The following is a 17536-nucleotide window of genomic DNA, read 5'->3' on the forward strand; positions in this document are numbered from 1 at the left end:
AATTAGTAATCAATCATCCTATTTGCATTTTCTCCTTCACGACTGCACATTTTATGCCATAATCAAAAAGAAAACAAAGGAGACATTGCTTTTTCGTTTTCGTGGTCTGCCCGCAAAGTACTGCCCAGAACTCGAAAATGAAAAAGCATTCCGAGCGGCGGGCGCAGCAGAGTGACGTCAGCAGCCGCTCTTCCTCAGCTCCCTCCTGACCGAGCTGCCCATCTTGTTCGGTGGGGGCGCTGTGCAAGTCTGCATTGCATTACATTGCAAACGTGCTGAGAAATTGATTGAATTGCAGCAGGGCCGAGCTCAATTTGTGGCAGTGGCTGGCAGAACTGGTAGTTTCGGTGGCAGGCTGTGGCAGTTCCGCCACAGCCTGCCACCGAAGCTGCCACCGGAACTGCCACAGCCTGCCGCAGGGTGGCACGGGATTCCGCGAGGATGCCAGAAGGTGCCAGACCGGCCGTAAAAGCTTGCCAATGCGGTTGCCGCTGTTTTTGTGGAAGCTGGTGCTGATTATCGGCAAACGGGATGTCATTATTGTTATAGCCTGTTACCTTTACATAATGATTTCATTATTGATTATTATTTAATAAACAGCTTTAGACCCATAACATAAGGTGATTGTATTTACTTGACATGGAAAATAAATAGCACTATGTGTATGTGTGACGTGTTGAAAGGATGATGAAGATTTATTGCACAAACAGCCGGTTTATTATAGAGCACGAGCGGCTATTCTGAATTGTCACTCATAGAAAATTATAAATAAATGCTTAAAAACACGCTGGATGTCCCAGGCCATGAGGATGCCACCGGAACTACCAGTTCTGCCTGCCACTGCCACAAATTGAGCTCGGCCCTGCTGCAATTCAATCAATTTCTCGGCACGTTTGCAATGTAATGCAATGCAGACATGCACAGCGCCCCCTACCGAACAAGATGGGTAGCTCGGTCAGCAGGGAGCTGAGGAAGAGCGGCTGCTGACATCACTCTGCTGCGCCCGCCGCTCGGAATGCTTTTTCATTTTCGAGTTCTGGGCAGTACTTTGCAGGTAGACCACGAAAACGAAAAAGCAATGTCTGCTTTGTTTTCTTTTTGATTATGGCATAAAATGTGCAGTCGTGAAGGAGAAAATGCAAATAGGATGATTGATTACTAATTTTATTTATGGGTCAAATAATGCAGCCACATTCTTAAAATGAAAAAGCATTTCTGGAAATGCTTTTTCATTTTCAAATTTTACATTTCAAATTGAATTTTGCTGGGGTACATTTTGAAAAATAAATCTCAAATGTCTTTTTCATTTTAATTAAGTGAAAGAATGAGCAGTCTTGAAGAAGAAAATTAAAATGCAAATAGGATTATTGTTAATTAATTTCATTTATGGGTCAAATAACACAGCCACATTCTTAAAATGAAAAAGCATTTCTGAAAATGCTTTTTTATTTGAAATATGGTAACGATTTGCTTCCATAAAAGGAGGACACATTTGTCGGCAGCATCTGACAGACCTTCCGCGCAGCGCTGTGACGTAATCGACCCACAAGTACGGACTTGGAAGGATCCAGCCCCTAAATTGGGACACACACTCGGCCTGCACATGGATCCTCCTCCTTCCTGTTTATTGACCAATAGGAGAGGAGCTGGAGAGAAGAAGGTAGCCCTCCTCATTTGCATAACGAAGGAGAAATGCATACGGTAAAGGAAAAAGAGAGACGAGGAAATGTAAAAAGAACAAAGGCATGTGTAAGGAAAAGAAAATATATACATTTCTTGATGAAAACGCATGTCTAAGGAAAAGGAAAAGATATACATTTCTTGATGAAAACACATGTCTAAGGGAAAGTAAAAACAAAATATATATATTTCTGCTTTTATTTTTAATTTTGTCAGGATCGGTCCTCCATAAGATTGGTTAACTACCACTTTCACCCTCTTCGCTACATTCTCACACTACTCTCCAATTTTGCATTATTTGCTGTTTTTTCAGCTTTTAACTTTGTTCTCTCTTTTCTCTTCCTAGAAGTTACACCTGGCCTGGCTCTGTGTCTACCTGTGACACCTTACTGGAGGGGGGAATCGTCTGAGCTTCTGCTGGCAACAACTTAATGCTCACCCTCTACCTATGATCCACATAGCCCTGTCTTTTAGTGTTTAACCCTTTCTCTCTCCTAGACATGGCGATTGACTGAGCTTAACTGTAACAAACTCTATGTGCTATCTTTCAGACTCTAACCTTGAAAACTGGCTCAGAGTTTATCTGTTCTTTCTTTCTAAATGAAACAACTAAAGGAGCTACATCCATTAACATTTACTTTTCCTTCCCATAGAAAGTACTCCTGGACCAGTGCTTCTTTATTCTCTTTGTGTCTCTGCTCTGTTCTCTCAAACCCCCAGTCGGTCGTGGCAGATGGCCACTCACACTGAGCCTGGTTCTGCTGGAGGTTTCTTTCTGTTAAAAGGGAGTTTTTCCTCTCCACTGTCGCTACATGCATGCTCAGTATGAGGGATTGCTGCAAAGTCAACGCCAGTGACTATCCACTGTCTCTACATGCTCATCCAGGAGGAGGGAATGCTGCAAGTCACTGACTGGATACAATCTGCTGGGTTTCCTTAGACAGAAAAACTTTTTATCCAATTTGAATAAATAACTGAATCTGATGGCACTGTTCAATGATTAGGATTAATTGGAATGTATGTACCTGACTGTTGTGAAGTGCCTTGAGACAACATGTGTTGTGAATTGGCACTATATAAATAAAACTGAATTGAATTGATGTAGAGCTGGAAAAATGAACGTTCAAGGCTTTTAAGCAATAACACCTAAAGCAAATACAGTTAGCCACTCAACCATCAGTGCTGCGCTATTAAAACTCATTTTAAAAGGAGACAAATAGTAGCCATTAAATTAATTTCAATTTTAATTAGACATATTGGTTTGTAAATGTATTCTTAAATAATAGCTATATATCAAACTCATTAACTACCAAACTTTGGTAACAAATCCTACCAAAACATTTTGATAGAAATTTAAAATGAATACGTTGGTTCTGTTCAGTCAGTTATTTTCATTTGCCATGTGTGGTATCCAGCAGAGAAAGACTGGTATATTTGGGATTATATTATAAATGAAGTCAATTTACAAACTATAAACATTTCTGTGTGCTAAAATTTAAGCTGAGCTAGCTAACCCTGCAGCAGTCATTTCCAAAGAGCAGCACATCTTAGCTGGGCTTATCAAGAAAAAGACTTACATTCCACCTTGTTAGGATAGATTATAGAAAGTTGTTTCAATAATATGATAAGTTACAAACCAGTTCTTATTTTCTTTGTCTGTTTTACACTGGAGAACAGATCAGGTAAAAAAATCTTAATGAGCTAGAAAAGGACTAATATAATTCATAAAGTATAATTTAAAAGTAGTTTTCTGTTTCTAAAAGTGTTTTTCAGCTGTTTAGATAATTTCCACTCTAACAGAAAATGTACTCTAACCCCCCCCCCAACGTTTGCAAATTGTTACATGTACATCAGCTACACACAAAAAACAACAACAGCTCAGATAAAATATGTCTGTAGTTTATTAATGGGTTCGACTGTACATGATGCAGTGAGAGGGACACCAGACGATGAGTAACATGGAGGATCACAACAAGGCCAGTGCTTTTGGCAGCACCTGGAACACACCAACTATCAGCTGGACTGAAAATGATGATGGTCCTGCATGAAGAAACTATTCAGGCCTCGTTATGCATACAGTCTGCTTGTGTGTGATTAAAAATGTTAAAACGGGATAAAAAAAAAAAGAAGAAGAAATTACTTACATTTTCACAAATGTAAAATGAGTGCTCTCTCGCTTCACGCTGGAAATATGGACTTTGCTATTTTTTTAAATAGTTTAAAGTTTTTAGTTTATGTTCACCCAGTTTGAAGCGAAATGAAACAAGACATTGGAGTGGCCAAATAGAAAAGAGTAATCAGCTGACTTTTTTTGTAATTCCATGTCTACATTGATGTCACTATTACCCATACTTTTTGTGCAATATCTCTCTTTGCATAGTAAATAAAATCTAAATGTTCTGGTTGTTGACATGCTCCTACCTTTTGTAGTATATTTTTCTTGCAGATTTTTTGGGGGACTCCCATATAGAATTATAAGCCCACTACAGTGATTGCATGCATGCGATTTTGTCAGAAGAGCCAAACTTGATTCCTACTCAGGAGTTTATAAGAGCAAAAAAGGCTAATGCTAGTAAGGTGGTTGCTGATGAGGAACTGGTTGGACAGGCAAAGGCCTGCATGGACAGACTTCATGCCCTTACCAGTGGGGGCGGGGGAGGCACCACTGGCTCCAGACAGAGGGGGAGGAAAAGTGCTCTGTGTGCAACAACATCCATCTGTTCAGGTGATTGATTCTTTGGCTTTGAGGTCACCATTAGCAATGCTTCATTGGGAGGGGATCTTCCCAGAGCTGATCCCAAACTGGGTCCCTCCAGATCACACGTTTCTCCTCTGTCTGGCCCAAATCAATATGCTATTGTTCGGTTACGTCTGCTATAAAACATGCTTAGACAGAAAACGAAAGCAGTTGATATCATTGTGAAATAAGCAGTCGATTAGAAACCTGAACTCCTAATCGGTGAACAGTTTAGTGTGTGTTTATTCGTTAGTTGGTCTGCATTGTCCTCACATGCAGCACCTAAAACAGGAAATTGAGTTCAAACTGGGTTTCCAGTGTGTTTGGTTTTTAACGAGGCTTTCTCCTGCAATAGATAGGTCCTTTTTTGTCTTTGTATGTTTTTTATGCGCTATATTCATAGCTTTGTTAGCCATGCCGAGCCCTAGAGAGAGGGCTTTTCATGCCAAGGAGGGCCAGCAAGCAGCACACCTTGTGTGTAACATCATGCAAGGTGAGAGGATGGTGTGGATTCCACCTGAATGCCTGTGCACTGGCACTAAAAGAAGGAGTTGGAAGGGAACAGGGAGTTGCATGTGGAGTTAAAAAGGCTGTGTTTTTAATGTCACTACAATGGGATTTATTAAAATGTCCACTATGTCTTTTTCAAGTAAATCTAATGCCAAAAAAGTCAGCAGCAGTAAGTGCAGTCCAGCTGTCAGGTAGCCAACTAAGGAAGCCTCGGGGGAGTTCGTCTGCGACTGTCACCTCTCCTCGAGTTAAATGGCCGGGGCGTTGGGGTCGTAACGCCGCTTCTTCACATTTCTTGTATAGAGATAAGAAAACAGCAGTCAGTGTCATCAACAAACATTTCGGCAACACATTTAGTGCAACGTGGACAGGCAACTGCACCACTCATCTCTGCAGCTTACAGAGCTGCTAATATTGCATTTTAAAAAACATTCGGATACGGTTCTATTGAAGAGTGCCAAATAAAAATGTTCTCAACAAGTACTGTTACAGTATCGAAGTGAGTAGAGCCTTGTCCATGTTGGCCAGGTCAGCCTCGACTGCAAACAGACAGAAGTATTTATAATCACAAACCTTTAGGTCTTAATTTATGATGATGTAAAGGTAGTAGATTATATAAGGCTAAAAGTATTCATACCTCCTTAACTTATTCCCATGTTGTCAAGTTAAAAATGATAGAAAGAATTTGAAAAGTGTGACCTGCATTCATCACTCTGATACCCCTTAGTAAAATCAACGCAATCAGTTACCTTCAGACATCACAGTTAGTAAATAGAGTCCTCCTGTGTGTGATTTCATCCAAGACTGAGCGACAAATCTGCTCTTTATAAAAGAGTGGCAAAAAGAAACCCAAAAGTAGTCCAATGTTAAGTTTACTAGGAATGGTAGAGGAACAGGAAACATGTGGAAGAAGGTGCTCTTGTCGGATGAGACAAAAATTACCTTCTTTGGCTTAGATCCTGTTTGCTATTTGTGGTGGGAAACTAATCACAGCAAAAGACCAATCCACAGTAAAACATGGCTATGGAAGGATCATGCTGTGATGTTGCTTTTCTTCAGCAGAGACAGGGAAACAGGTTAAAGGGCAGTGTTAAATAAAGAGTAATCCTGAAAGAATACCTGTTAGAGACTGCTAAACAAATGAGACTGGGATGGAGGATCATGTCCACCTTGCAGAAGAACAATGGCCCTAAACATACAGTCAGATCTACAGTGGAGTGGTTTAGACTAATGTGCAGTAATATGTTTGAGTGATACAGTCAAAATCCAAACCTAAATACAGTGAGTCTTCGATGCAGCTTTCTGGGGTTCAACTCCTGATCTTAGACTTGTTCCTGCATGTCGTCCCCATTTTCTACCGTTTTGCTTTCGGGTTACTGAGATTAAAGGCCACTGGCGCCAAAAATGGAAAGAAATAATGACTGCGGCAACTTTCCATCCAATATGACTGAACTAGAGCTATTTTGCAAAGTACGGGGCCATGTTTAATCTCTCCAGCTGTCCAAAGATGGTGGATGTATACCTTAAAGGAATTTTACCTGTAATTGCTGCAAAAGGTAATTTTACAAAGTATCAACTCATTGGGGATGACTGCAAATTTATGTCACAATTTTCAGATGTTATTTATGTTAAAATCCATGTTTCCTTCTCATTATCAGGTGGTATGAATTCTTTTCAAGGAACTTTACTTCGAATGCATCAGGCACTGAATTTTTTAAATCCTAAACCCAGAACAATAACAATCACTTTTAAATGCAACAATGAAAATAATTCATGCTGGTTTCTGAATATGTACTTCCTCTGTTTTGCTTTTTTGCAGACAAGTACTGACCGGCTTTTGCATGCAACATAATTTTCCACAGTGAAGTGTAGGAGACTTTTTCTATTTTAGATGGGAAAGACATTGTTCCACTCAAAACAAAATCATCTAGGAGGAAGGAGCCAACATAAAATATACTCTATGGAGGAGGGAGAGAGGAGACAACCACAAGAACAACTACAACAGCAGCGGTAGCAGCAACAATAACTACTACCAAAAATGGTGGGACAACACTGAGCATGACAACAGGAGTGATGCATAACCTCCCCGTACTGTGGCTTGCTGTGGGGCTTCTATCACCCTGCCATGCACCTTTTCCAATAGTAAGCCAACTCAGGGTGGCACTATTGCTGTGCGTGGTTCATGCAGTGCAGTGCGCCGTGTCTGTACCAGGTCTGTGAAGCAGGCAGCAATGGCAGCTGGTGTGGTCGGGTCCGAGCCTGGCCATCCAGGTGGGTGTGGCCAGCCATGCCACAAAGGCTGCGGGCAACAAAAAGGTCCTGGCTTCTCTCTCTGTGCGTTTCTCTGTGTCTGTTCTGTCGCTCTCACCACTCCATTTAAAAGGCTCAGCCTCAAAACAGCAACGGATCGGGGGAAAAATCATGGAAGTGATGAGAGGACGACAAAGTCGGGACCAGATCGCTGTACTGTTTGGCTCAGCCTTTGTGCAATGAGCTGACCTCCTCCAAATTAACAAGTCAACATGCAAAAGTATTTAGATTTTTCATCTTTTTTTCCCTTGTCTGTTGCTCTATTATGCTGATAACCATGATGCTTTGATATTTGGCATGCTTTCGTGGCTGCAGGACTATATTTCTAATTTAGTTCTTCGGTCTGGTTAGATTAAAGTTTGTAACACCCCTGCTGCTCGAGACAGCAGGTTAATCAGCTTCAGACTGGAGCTTAAAACACATTTTCACGCTACATTTTTGGATTTTAGAGAGAAATAAAACTTATTCAAAAATTAAAAGTACTGTTTCCCCTCACTTAACATGCATGTCAAGCACTGAGATCTGCGCGTCCAATCAGTTTGAGGTTCTGCTACAAATGCACAAACCTCTCTTAGCATTTTACAATAAACTCAAATTTTGATGCATCATAAATAACATCCACTGCACACGCTCTATGAAAGTGCATCTTGGCGTAGCATGCTTTTTGCTTTTGGAACCATTTTTCTGTAGCAGGAGCTCAAACCCTGGTGTCTAGAAGCAGCAGGGATGCTAGAGTTAGAGCAGGAGAGGCATGCGGTGTGTTGCTTACTTAAAGCCCCATCCAGTCCCCCCCAGCACTATGGCAGCCACAAGGATGGCTCCGGCGATGGAGCCTATTATTAGATTGGTGGCACTAGGACCTGTGAAGGGTTATGGGGAAAAAGACATGAGTGTCTATACTCACTTTCTGGATCTGTAACATGTAACTATACAATAAGGATTTCACATGGCATAAAAAACACACTAAGAGTGCTATTACAGGAAAATGATTGAATCTGAGGATGTATTTTGCATGCTTTTCAACCCCCTTTAGTGTGTAATGTGGTTTAAATGTACAGATGCATCTCAATAAATTAGAATACAATTAAAAAGATAACTTATTTCAGTAATTCAATTAAAAAAATTGCAACTGATATTAACCAGATTTTTACACATCTATTTTAAGTGTTATTTACGGTCATTTGTATGATTATTGTTTGCAGTTAATAAAAACGCAAAATAAAGTTTCTCAGTAACTCTGATAACTTTATACAAACATAAAAGATAATTTAATGGATAAATTTTGTTTTCTGGCTGTGGTATGGGCCACACAATCACAGGGAAAATGTCTGACTTGACAATTGTCCAGCAGACAGTCATTGACACCCTCTACATTGAGTGTAGCTGTCAAAGAAGTTGGGTGTTCACAGAGTGCTGAATCTAAACATATTAATGGAAAGTTTGGTGGAAGGAAAAAAATGTGGTAGAATAAATGTGAACAACCAACAATGATTATCAGAACCCTAAAATTGTTAAGCAAGCCCCTTCAATAGTTTAGGCTACTTCCAAACTAGAGATGCCAGAAAAAAAAGACATTTGGACAACTGAGCCACGGTCCGAACTTCTGATAAGTGGTCCAAAGTAAATGGTAAATATTGTATTTAATTTGGAAATCAAGGTCCCAGAGTCTGGAGGAAGAGTGTAGACACACAGAAACCAAGTTACTTGTGGTCCAGTGTGAAGTTTCCACAGTTAGTGATAAATTGAAAAGCCAATTTTATCTTCTGGTTGACTGTATCAAGTCCAACGTCTGTACAGACATCTACCAAGTAATTTTTTTTAGAGCACTTCATGCTTCTGCTGGCAAGCTTTATGGAGATTCTGATTGGGAGCTGCCAAAAAGTACCAATCCCTTATTTAATGATGGTACTACTGTGTTGAATCCCCGGACGACTGGCCTGACCTAAACCCCACAGAGCTAAAGCCAATGGGGTGTTTTCAATAGGATGATGATAGACAGCAGACCCAGCAATACAGATGGGCTAAAGGCCAGTTTTAAAGCAACCAGAGCTTGTTTAATACCTCAGGAGTGCCACAGGCTGACATGCCAGGCTCCAGTAATTAATGCAAAAGAAGCCCCGCCAAGTTTTAAGTACATATACTGTGCAGTACATGCATACTTATTAGTAGTCAGAGATTTCGGTAAAATTATATTTCTAAATAAGTTTATGTAATATAATTTTCTGAGAAAATAAACTTGGTGTTTTCATTAGCTGCTGTCATGATCTATTTAACTTTGAGTTTAGTTTGGTCAGAGTTTTGTGTTTGCGTTCTTTTGTTTTTAATTACTCTATTGTTTTTACCTTTCCGTGTTTCTTTTGTGCTTCCTCATGTTTGTTTATTTCTCCTTGTGTCTATTTTAATCATTCATTATCCCATGTGTTCCCTGTTGTTTTCTGTGCATGTTGAGAAATCTCCGCTCATGATTCTGCCGGCCTCCTGCATGCGATTTGGTCCTTCCCATCCGCAAATCGTGACAGCTGTGAGCCATGATCATCAAATGTAACAGAAATAAAGTCTTGAATTACATATTTCTGTGTGCAGTAAAAGTATATGAGATTCCCCTTTTGAACTGAATTACTTAAATTAATAAACTTTTCAGTTATATTTTAATTTGAGATGCACCAGTAATCAAGGCAACATCCTGGAAATGTTTACATTTATTTGTTGTCACTTGAGGTAATACTGATCTTTGGTTTGTGTGTTAAGGTTGTGAAGAAGACTTGACCCTGGGTATCCATCACTGAAAAGAGACTGACAGCTGATATATAAAAGTATATGTGACCTGCAGTATGAGGAGTACAAAATGTTTTTAAGGGGTCCCAGTCACCACACAGCCTCCACTAACTGGACAATTTCAACTAAATGCCCCACATGCCCCAGAAAGGAGAGGATCACAGGAGCAACCACATAACAACTGAGAGTAAAAGAGAGAGGTTGGATGAGAAGAGAGGGGAGGGAGAATGAAGAGAGATGGGGAACAACTGGAGAAGAGGAGGAGTGTAAGGGGAATCCATCGATCAATCACACAACACTGAAAACAATCAATCACATGACAACTAATATGGTCATCACCAACACACGAGGAAACACAAAGCCACCGGGACGCACACACGGGCTCAGGCCGGCTCACGAGACCGCCCGCACACTGAGGCACCACTATGAGGAGGAAGAGCTGTGAAAGCGTTAAAGATGCTTACTCTATTCCCCACCCTGTGCCTCCAAAAATCACCCCCAGGGCCAGAATGGTCCCTGCTACTGCCCCTATCAGCCTGTTAGTGGCCACGCTCACTGTGCAGAGGGAAAAGGAGCATTATTACCACCCTGAAAAAAACGCAACCTTCTGCTGCAGAGTCATGGATTAGGCAATTCCCATCCTTCACATTACGGTCACAGCAGCCGGTATGAGACTGAAATTTGAGTTGGGATTTCTGTTCAGAATCAGAGCAAACAACTCTAGCTCCATTACCATTTTGGCTAAATTTTATTTTTACACAGGACGTTTCTACAAGCCTGGCACATCCATAATCCATTTGAATCACCTCACATCTAAATGAAATAAAACTTCTGCACTTAATGCTTATCAAATGAAATGTAGAACATCCGTCCGTACTAAATAAATACAGCTGAAACCGGGCATTGACATGCATTGCATAAAAAGTCAGATTTTCCCTCACCAACTGACATTAAATCAGACTAAACCTTTCCTGTTTAGGGTCAGGTTAGGAGTAACACAATTATTTCTATTTGCTGAATGCCAGAATAATGAGAGGGACCTTTTTATGTTGTTTACTTTCTATACACTATGACGAGTTAGTATTTAGTAGAATTTCATTTTGAATTTTATGACTTGGGACTTGGCCCTTGACTGCATTTTTGAACTGTAATATGGCTTTTTATGTTGCTTTAGGAGACATGGCTTCTTCCTCGCTGATTGGCCTTTCAGCTCACGGTGGTAAAGGACTTGTTTCACTGTGGATGAAGACATTCTCTTCAGCATTCTCAGTCAGCATCTTCACAAGGTCCTTTGCTTTTGTTCTGGGGTTGATACGCACATTTTGAACAAAAACATGTTCATCTCTGGGACACAGAATCTGTTTTCTTCCTGAATAGTAGGATAGCTGGACATTCCCATGGCGTTTACACGTGCATTGTTTGACCAGGTGATTGTGGTATCTTCAGGCATCTGGAAATTGTCACCAAGAAAGAACCAGACTTGTTGAGGTCCATAGTTCTCTCCTAGATACCTTGTTTTCCCATAAGGTTTGTTCACGGTGGTGCCTTGAAGTACATGCAACTCAAATGTTGTGAATTACACAGACGTTTTCAAAACCATGACATCATCAACTGGGCTTTTCCAAAATGTTTAAAAGTTTAATAATCTTAGTTCGTGTAAATTTCTGATTTGAATTAGGGTAATAAACATTCTCTAAAAACATCTTCTCTACATTACTCTGGCATTTAGCAAATAGAGATACCTTTGTTCAATTTATACAGAGCATGTAAAAATCTGGTTTCATCTGAAAATCATTGCAAGTGACCTTGTCTGTAATCATTTTTAGATGGCAGAGGCTGACAGATGTAGAAACCGACCCTTGGGTTCTTCGTCTGGAGTGACGTCGGGCTCTTTAGGTGGGTCAGGCATGCTGCAGTCTGTCCCCGCCCATGTGGCGTCACATGTGCATGTGGCTTCATTGTTGCACACCTGCATGGATCAGACAGGAATAAAAGAGGCAATGAGGGAAAAAGCAGGAGCTTCTTAAAAAGCTGCTTATACATCAGGTCTATTTTGGGAAACGTCTTCCTTAGGGACTGTTTGTTCTCAGCAGCCATTCATTTTGTGCGTCATCAAAAAAAAAAGAAACAAAACAAGAACAGGTTTCTCAGGTGTATCTTTAAGGTAGTTTTACACACAAAGCAGATACAAAACATTCTGTAGAAATGCATGCTTAACAAACTTACTACATTTATTTAAACTACGAGAAACAAATGTAAAAATGTAGAGGCGACAGGAATAATAAGCGTGGTCCTGGAGCTGGAGTGTCCAGAGTTTACTCCAACTGTGGGAAGACCTGTTGTTGCACATGGATGGTCATCTGGCTGAAAAAACATCTTTTTCATACTAGTAAAGATCGACTAGAAAATAGTGACTCCGTTTTTTTGACAAGCTATATGCTGGTTTGTAAACTGTTTTCGATAAAAGCTATCAGATCATGCTAAACATTTTTGTTTAAAAAATTTATTTTAACACCATGATACCACGATACTGTGGTAATATTTGCTCAAAATAACCCTAAGATTCTTATATCGGCCCATACCCATTCTCAGTTTAGTAAGTAAGTAGGTTTTTAGACTCTGGATATGTCTCCTTGACTCTATTCTAAATTTTTGGCAGATTAACAGTAATTTCCTGCTACATGGTCCATGGTGTTATTTTAGAGGTTTTGGGGACTTCTTTTAGCATTTTTCAGTCTGAGGGTGAATTTCGCTTGGATGGACAGACCTGAGTGTCATGGCAGTTGGTTTGAATCTCCTCCACTTGTAAACTATTTTCTGTAGAGTGGAATGGCTGATTTCAAATTCTTTGTAGGCCTCTTTGATCGCCTTACTAGGCTCATAAGCTGATTAATATCTTGTTTATGAAGGCCTCAGATCACTCTTTCAGTCATTCCATGGTGTCTCGCGTCATATTGTTCAAACAGTCAGGAGCCTAAGCAAATCTCCTTCTAAATGCTGAGTAATGCATGATGTTCTGATCACATGCACCTAATGTGATACGCCTGTGTGTGTCTGTAGTCATTTTAAGTGAGAATACATGTGGGAGGCGTCCTAATTTATTCGTCACTAGAAATTTTTTTTTCATATTCCATTTTACAGAATATTACAAAAGGAAGTCTTTTTTATTCAGTTTTTGTTGTTTGTTTATATTACATGAATTTTCTGGGACTGCTAAAACTGATATTAAGTATCCATATGTCCAAATATGCAAGACACCACACAGAAGCTTAAAGGGTGTCAACACTTTTTTCACAACTGCATATTAATAATTTCAACATTTTTTTAACCTGCAGATATTTACACTATTTATCATTTTGTCATCCTCTAAGTCTTTTTCTAATATGTACCTGGGCAAATTATTAAAAATCAAGTAGGTTTCACATAAGGGAAAAGTCTATGAGCTTTTACTGTGTCTTGTTCCTGAAAAGACGCCTTTATTACATGAATCTTGTTAAAAATATTTTATATTTTACTTCATATTAAAAATAACAATTTTAAGATTAATCGGAACTCACCCCATGGTCAGAGCACACCTGTCCTTTAGGCCCAATGGGGCAGGTGCTCACGTTGAGCGACTGAAGGGGCAGACACTTATGGTCAAGGCACATCATTGACGGCCCACAGGGAGTCCCATCCTCCACGTAGCCTAAATCGGTGTCGTCGTCCAAAAGGACGTGGGCACCTCTGGTAGGAAACAGTGAAAATGAAGGAAGAACGGAATCAAATATCATCACAAAATTTGCATTTATAAACCTCGATCATGAGGTTAAACGGGGTATGACAAATTGAAAGTGTTTACATGCACTGTATCACGTTGCCTTGGTGATTGAAGGAGGTGGCAGTAACTTCTCCTTTCATCATTCCGATGCGTGCTGTTCCCTTCACGTTGGTACACAGAAGATAACCACAGAACACGTCACTGTAACAGAAAGGCAGACACAGATCTCAAACCTGAAGAGCATTTTCACATTCAGACTCACCAATGTCCTTTCATCACATCCCAAGTCCAGATTCTGCTGCTTAGCACCTACAAACTTAAACAAAGGATGTTTCTTAAAGAGCATAGAAATATGCCAACAACCGCCCAGCCTTTCTCTTTACTGGATCAATTCAAACCAGTCTGCACTCACAAAGTGTAAAATATCATCAAATACAACCTAATAAATCAAACAGCAGAATTTTCTTAGCTGAAGACAACTCAAACAGAAATACTTAAGCTGGTTATGATTATTTATCTAGTTGATCCGTTACAGAGTTCAGCTTGTATTTACATTTTATCTGTCAATGATAAATATCATTCTGTTGGTTTATTGCAATCAAGCATAACATTATGACCACTGACAACTGAAGTGAACAGCACTGATTTCTCTAAATCCTCTTCACCTGTTAGTGGGTGGGATATATTAAGAGAAAAGAGGAACATTTTGTTCTCAAAATTTATGTGTTGAAAGCAGGGAAAATGGGCAAACATAGCAATTTTAGTGAGTTTGACAGAAGTCCATTTTGTGATGGTCATATGGCAGCATCAGAGCATCTCCAAAACTACAGATCTTGTAGATGTTCTTGGTCTACAGTGGTCAAGATCTTTTAACGTAGGCCAAGGAAGTAACAGTGGAGAATCAGTGAGATAGGTCTAAATCACTGAAATAAATTAATTTACAGATGATATTCTAATTTATTCAGAGGCACTTGTACAGTGCAATCCTGCTTTAACATGCATTGCTCTCTAAGGAAAAGAGTTGTGTGTGCAACCTTTCTCCCACACTTTTTTTTTCCTACTTAGCTTTCCATTAATATGCTTGAATACAGCACTACATGAATAGCCAGCCACAAAGAGTGCTTATCATCTTTGTGGAATGCGTCAATGACTGGGTGAGTTGTCAAGTCACCAGTCTTCCCCATGATTGTGTAGTCCAAACATTTCTCTTCATTTTTGTTATGCACAGTTCTGCATTCATTTTTTTCCCTCTGTAATATTCTAGTTTTCTGAGAAACAAAATATTAGTTTTTTATTAGCTGAAAGTCATAATGATCAAAATTAAGAGAATCAAACATTTGAAAAATATCACTATGTGTGTAATTAATCCATATAATATATAAATGGCCCTTTTTTAATTGAATAACTGAAATAAACGGAATGTTTCTATTAAATTAAGATGCACTGTACAGGTCCAGCCTAAAAGCCACTCTCTTCAGCAAAAAGAGTAATCCGATGCCCTCTTTTAGGCAATCGTAAAATAAGCAGAAATTTAATTTGGGTTGAGCAGCTGAACATTCTCCTAATATGTAACTTACTGCTTGCTACACTGGATCCATCGGTCTCCATCTTTTCCACAGTTGCCCTTTTCTGTCCCCTCTGTGTTCAGCTTCTCATAGCAGAACTTCTCTGAACCTCCAGCCTCTGAAATAAAGAGCAGGTGATGGACATAACAGATGACAGACATCTCTTTTGAGATTCTCCACAAGCATCATCTAGAATGTATACAATCTTACTTGATCCCCAGATGTATTTGCACTGGTTTTCTCTTGTTTTGCATTCTCCACTGTAGCAACGACCCTTCAACGTGAAAAAATGGTGAATTAGCACTTTCAGTTAGCTGCTCTTGCTTCATAATTAAAACAAAAAGCCTTTGTTTCATACCTGGTTGACCTGACACATGTACCCGTCTTGTTTATGCAGGTTAGGGGGGCACTGCAAAGTCATAAACAGAGCACAGCTCAACAACCTTCTGGAACATATTAAAAAAAGAATAATGTGAAACCAAAAAAAAAAAAATGAATAAAAATAATATTTTAAAAATGGAAAACACCTGTCCAGAGTCTCCAGTGCAGGTCTCTGAGATGTCACAGTCGTTCACAGCGTAGCGACAGCTGTAACCGCGTGGGTAAAACTGGCAAAAAATGCAGACAAGGATTATGTTTTTTTTTCCAAATGAACCCCGAACTTTCTGTATTTTGTTACCAAGCTCATACCAGACATGTGACATTGCAGCAAGGCCCATCGCTGCAGTGTGCTCCATTAGCAAGTGAACACTTCTTGCAGCAGCTCTTGTGGCAGTCCTCGGGTAAAAGAAAAAAAACAAGGTTTCACCTATCTGAGCAAACCAGATTACAGCAAAAAGACTGAACACAGTACAAAAAATAAAAACTTACTGATCTCAGTCCACAGTCACACTCCTCTCCCACTTCTACATAGCCGTTTCCACAATGTGCCACCTCAAACAGCTGCCAAACCAAGAAGAGACAGCGTGAGGCAAGCATGACAGCTGGGACAGGTAAGGAGAGAGGGGGACGGATGTGAACACCTAACCTTTGTTGGTTTGTTAAATAGACACGAGCCTCCACCTTTCAAAAGGAACTCCCTGTATTCGGAGATGCTGCATTTGGAGAACCTCTTTGGGCGTTGGATCCTGCCGCCGGAGAAAACTTGAGTTCCATGTTAAATAGTAATATTAATAATAATATTTCAAAGTCCAGCTGCAGAGCTTGAAGACATGGTTTTACATGCTGTGCTGCTTTCCTTCAGAGACATTTTTTCTATCCACACTCTTCAGAATGACAGCCTGTTGTTTATCAATGTGTTTTAATGCATTATTGATACTCAAGACCTAAACCATTCAGTGGAGCAGCTTGTGGATTTCATTTATTGTTTCCTTTTGATGTATTAATAGTATAAAAACTGTAAAATGAATTAGCTTCATGTGTTTACAATAATGTTGGCATCCTAATTTTGATTCATTAGCTGAGGCTGCATCCAACCCCCATCTCATCCATGGAGACTACACAATAAAATACAAAACTACAGTAACTCAGAAGGCTGAAATAAAAAGGAAAAAGAGGTAAGGCAATAACTACTATTTAAAGATTATTTAAATATTGTTCATGTTTGATTCATTTTTCCAATCTCAGCGTTCGTGTTGGAACAATAAACCAATTTAATTGCTGTAATGCATGAGTTTTCTGATTATCAACAGAAATGCTTATGTGATCATCTGTGCTGTTCTTTGTAGAGTAATTTGGTAACTTTCCTAATGACCCACTGCTGTGCACGTGTGTTGGTTTCACCCTCATTGCCAGAAATGGATGCTCCCATTTAGCTTAGCTCTTTGATTGCAAATGCATGCATCTCTCCTATTTCTGTACATTTTCTACTAAGCTTTAAACCGAAACAAGGTCAAGACTGTTTGCTTTCAAATAAGGTACAATTTTACTAAATACGAGAGGTTTACTTCTTACACTTACACGTTTTAGGTCCCTAAAATAAAATGAACAAAAATGAACTAAGGAAATGGGATCATCAGGAAAATAAAATAAAACTGTATAATTAGTTATATGAACTAAACACTGCCTCGTTTATATCTCAACAAACAATCTGTGGATGCAAGATCCTTTTAGAGCTTAGCTGCTGTCGTTAAAACTCTCTACACCTACAAAGCAACATTGAAAATCCCCACATCGTCAAACTCTTGCTTACTGCACCGA

General features: G+C 39.6%; 1 protein-coding gene across 8 annotated transcripts in view; it reads right to left on the reverse strand.

The window, feature by feature from the left end:
- Nucleotides 1–3563: 3563 nt before the first annotated feature.
- LOC124871246 (disintegrin and metalloproteinase domain-containing protein 23) overlaps nucleotides 3564–17536 on the reverse strand; it is a 32745-nt gene continuing 18772 nt past the window's right edge. The window contains exons 15-27 of one of the 8 annotated variants that reach the window (XM_047370396.1): nucleotides 16365–16464; nucleotides 16208–16279; nucleotides 16028–16114; nucleotides 15865–15945; nucleotides 15696–15746; nucleotides 15548–15611; nucleotides 15350–15455; nucleotides 13854–13973; nucleotides 13570–13738; nucleotides 11870–11981; nucleotides 8007–8097; nucleotides 7137–7317; nucleotides 3564–5221 (exon numbers count right to left, since the gene is read on the reverse strand). In XM_047370396.1, coding sequence (XP_047226352.1) covers nucleotides 5063–5221; nucleotides 7137–7317; nucleotides 8007–8097; nucleotides 11870–11981; nucleotides 13570–13738; nucleotides 13854–13973; nucleotides 15350–15455; nucleotides 15548–15611; nucleotides 15696–15746; nucleotides 15865–15945; nucleotides 16028–16114; nucleotides 16208–16279; nucleotides 16365–16464 — 1393 coding nt within the window. In that variant the 3' untranslated portion in view covers nucleotides 3564–5062. Of the gene's footprint in view, nucleotides 5222–7136; nucleotides 7318–8006; nucleotides 8098–10476; nucleotides 10568–10616; nucleotides 10687–11817; nucleotides 11982–13569; nucleotides 13739–13853; nucleotides 13974–15349; nucleotides 15456–15547; nucleotides 15612–15695; nucleotides 15747–15864; nucleotides 15946–16027; nucleotides 16115–16207; nucleotides 16280–16364; nucleotides 16465–17536 lie in introns of those variants that run through there. The other 7 variants (XR_007038981.1, XM_047370398.1, XM_047370397.1 and 4 more) reach the window with 7 other exon arrangements.

The sequence above is a fragment of the Girardinichthys multiradiatus genome, chromosome 7 (assembly GCF_021462225.1).
Source record: "Girardinichthys multiradiatus isolate DD_20200921_A chromosome 7, DD_fGirMul_XY1, whole genome shotgun sequence".
NCBI classification, from domain to species: Eukaryota; Metazoa; Chordata; class Actinopteri; order Cyprinodontiformes; family Goodeidae; genus Girardinichthys; species Girardinichthys multiradiatus.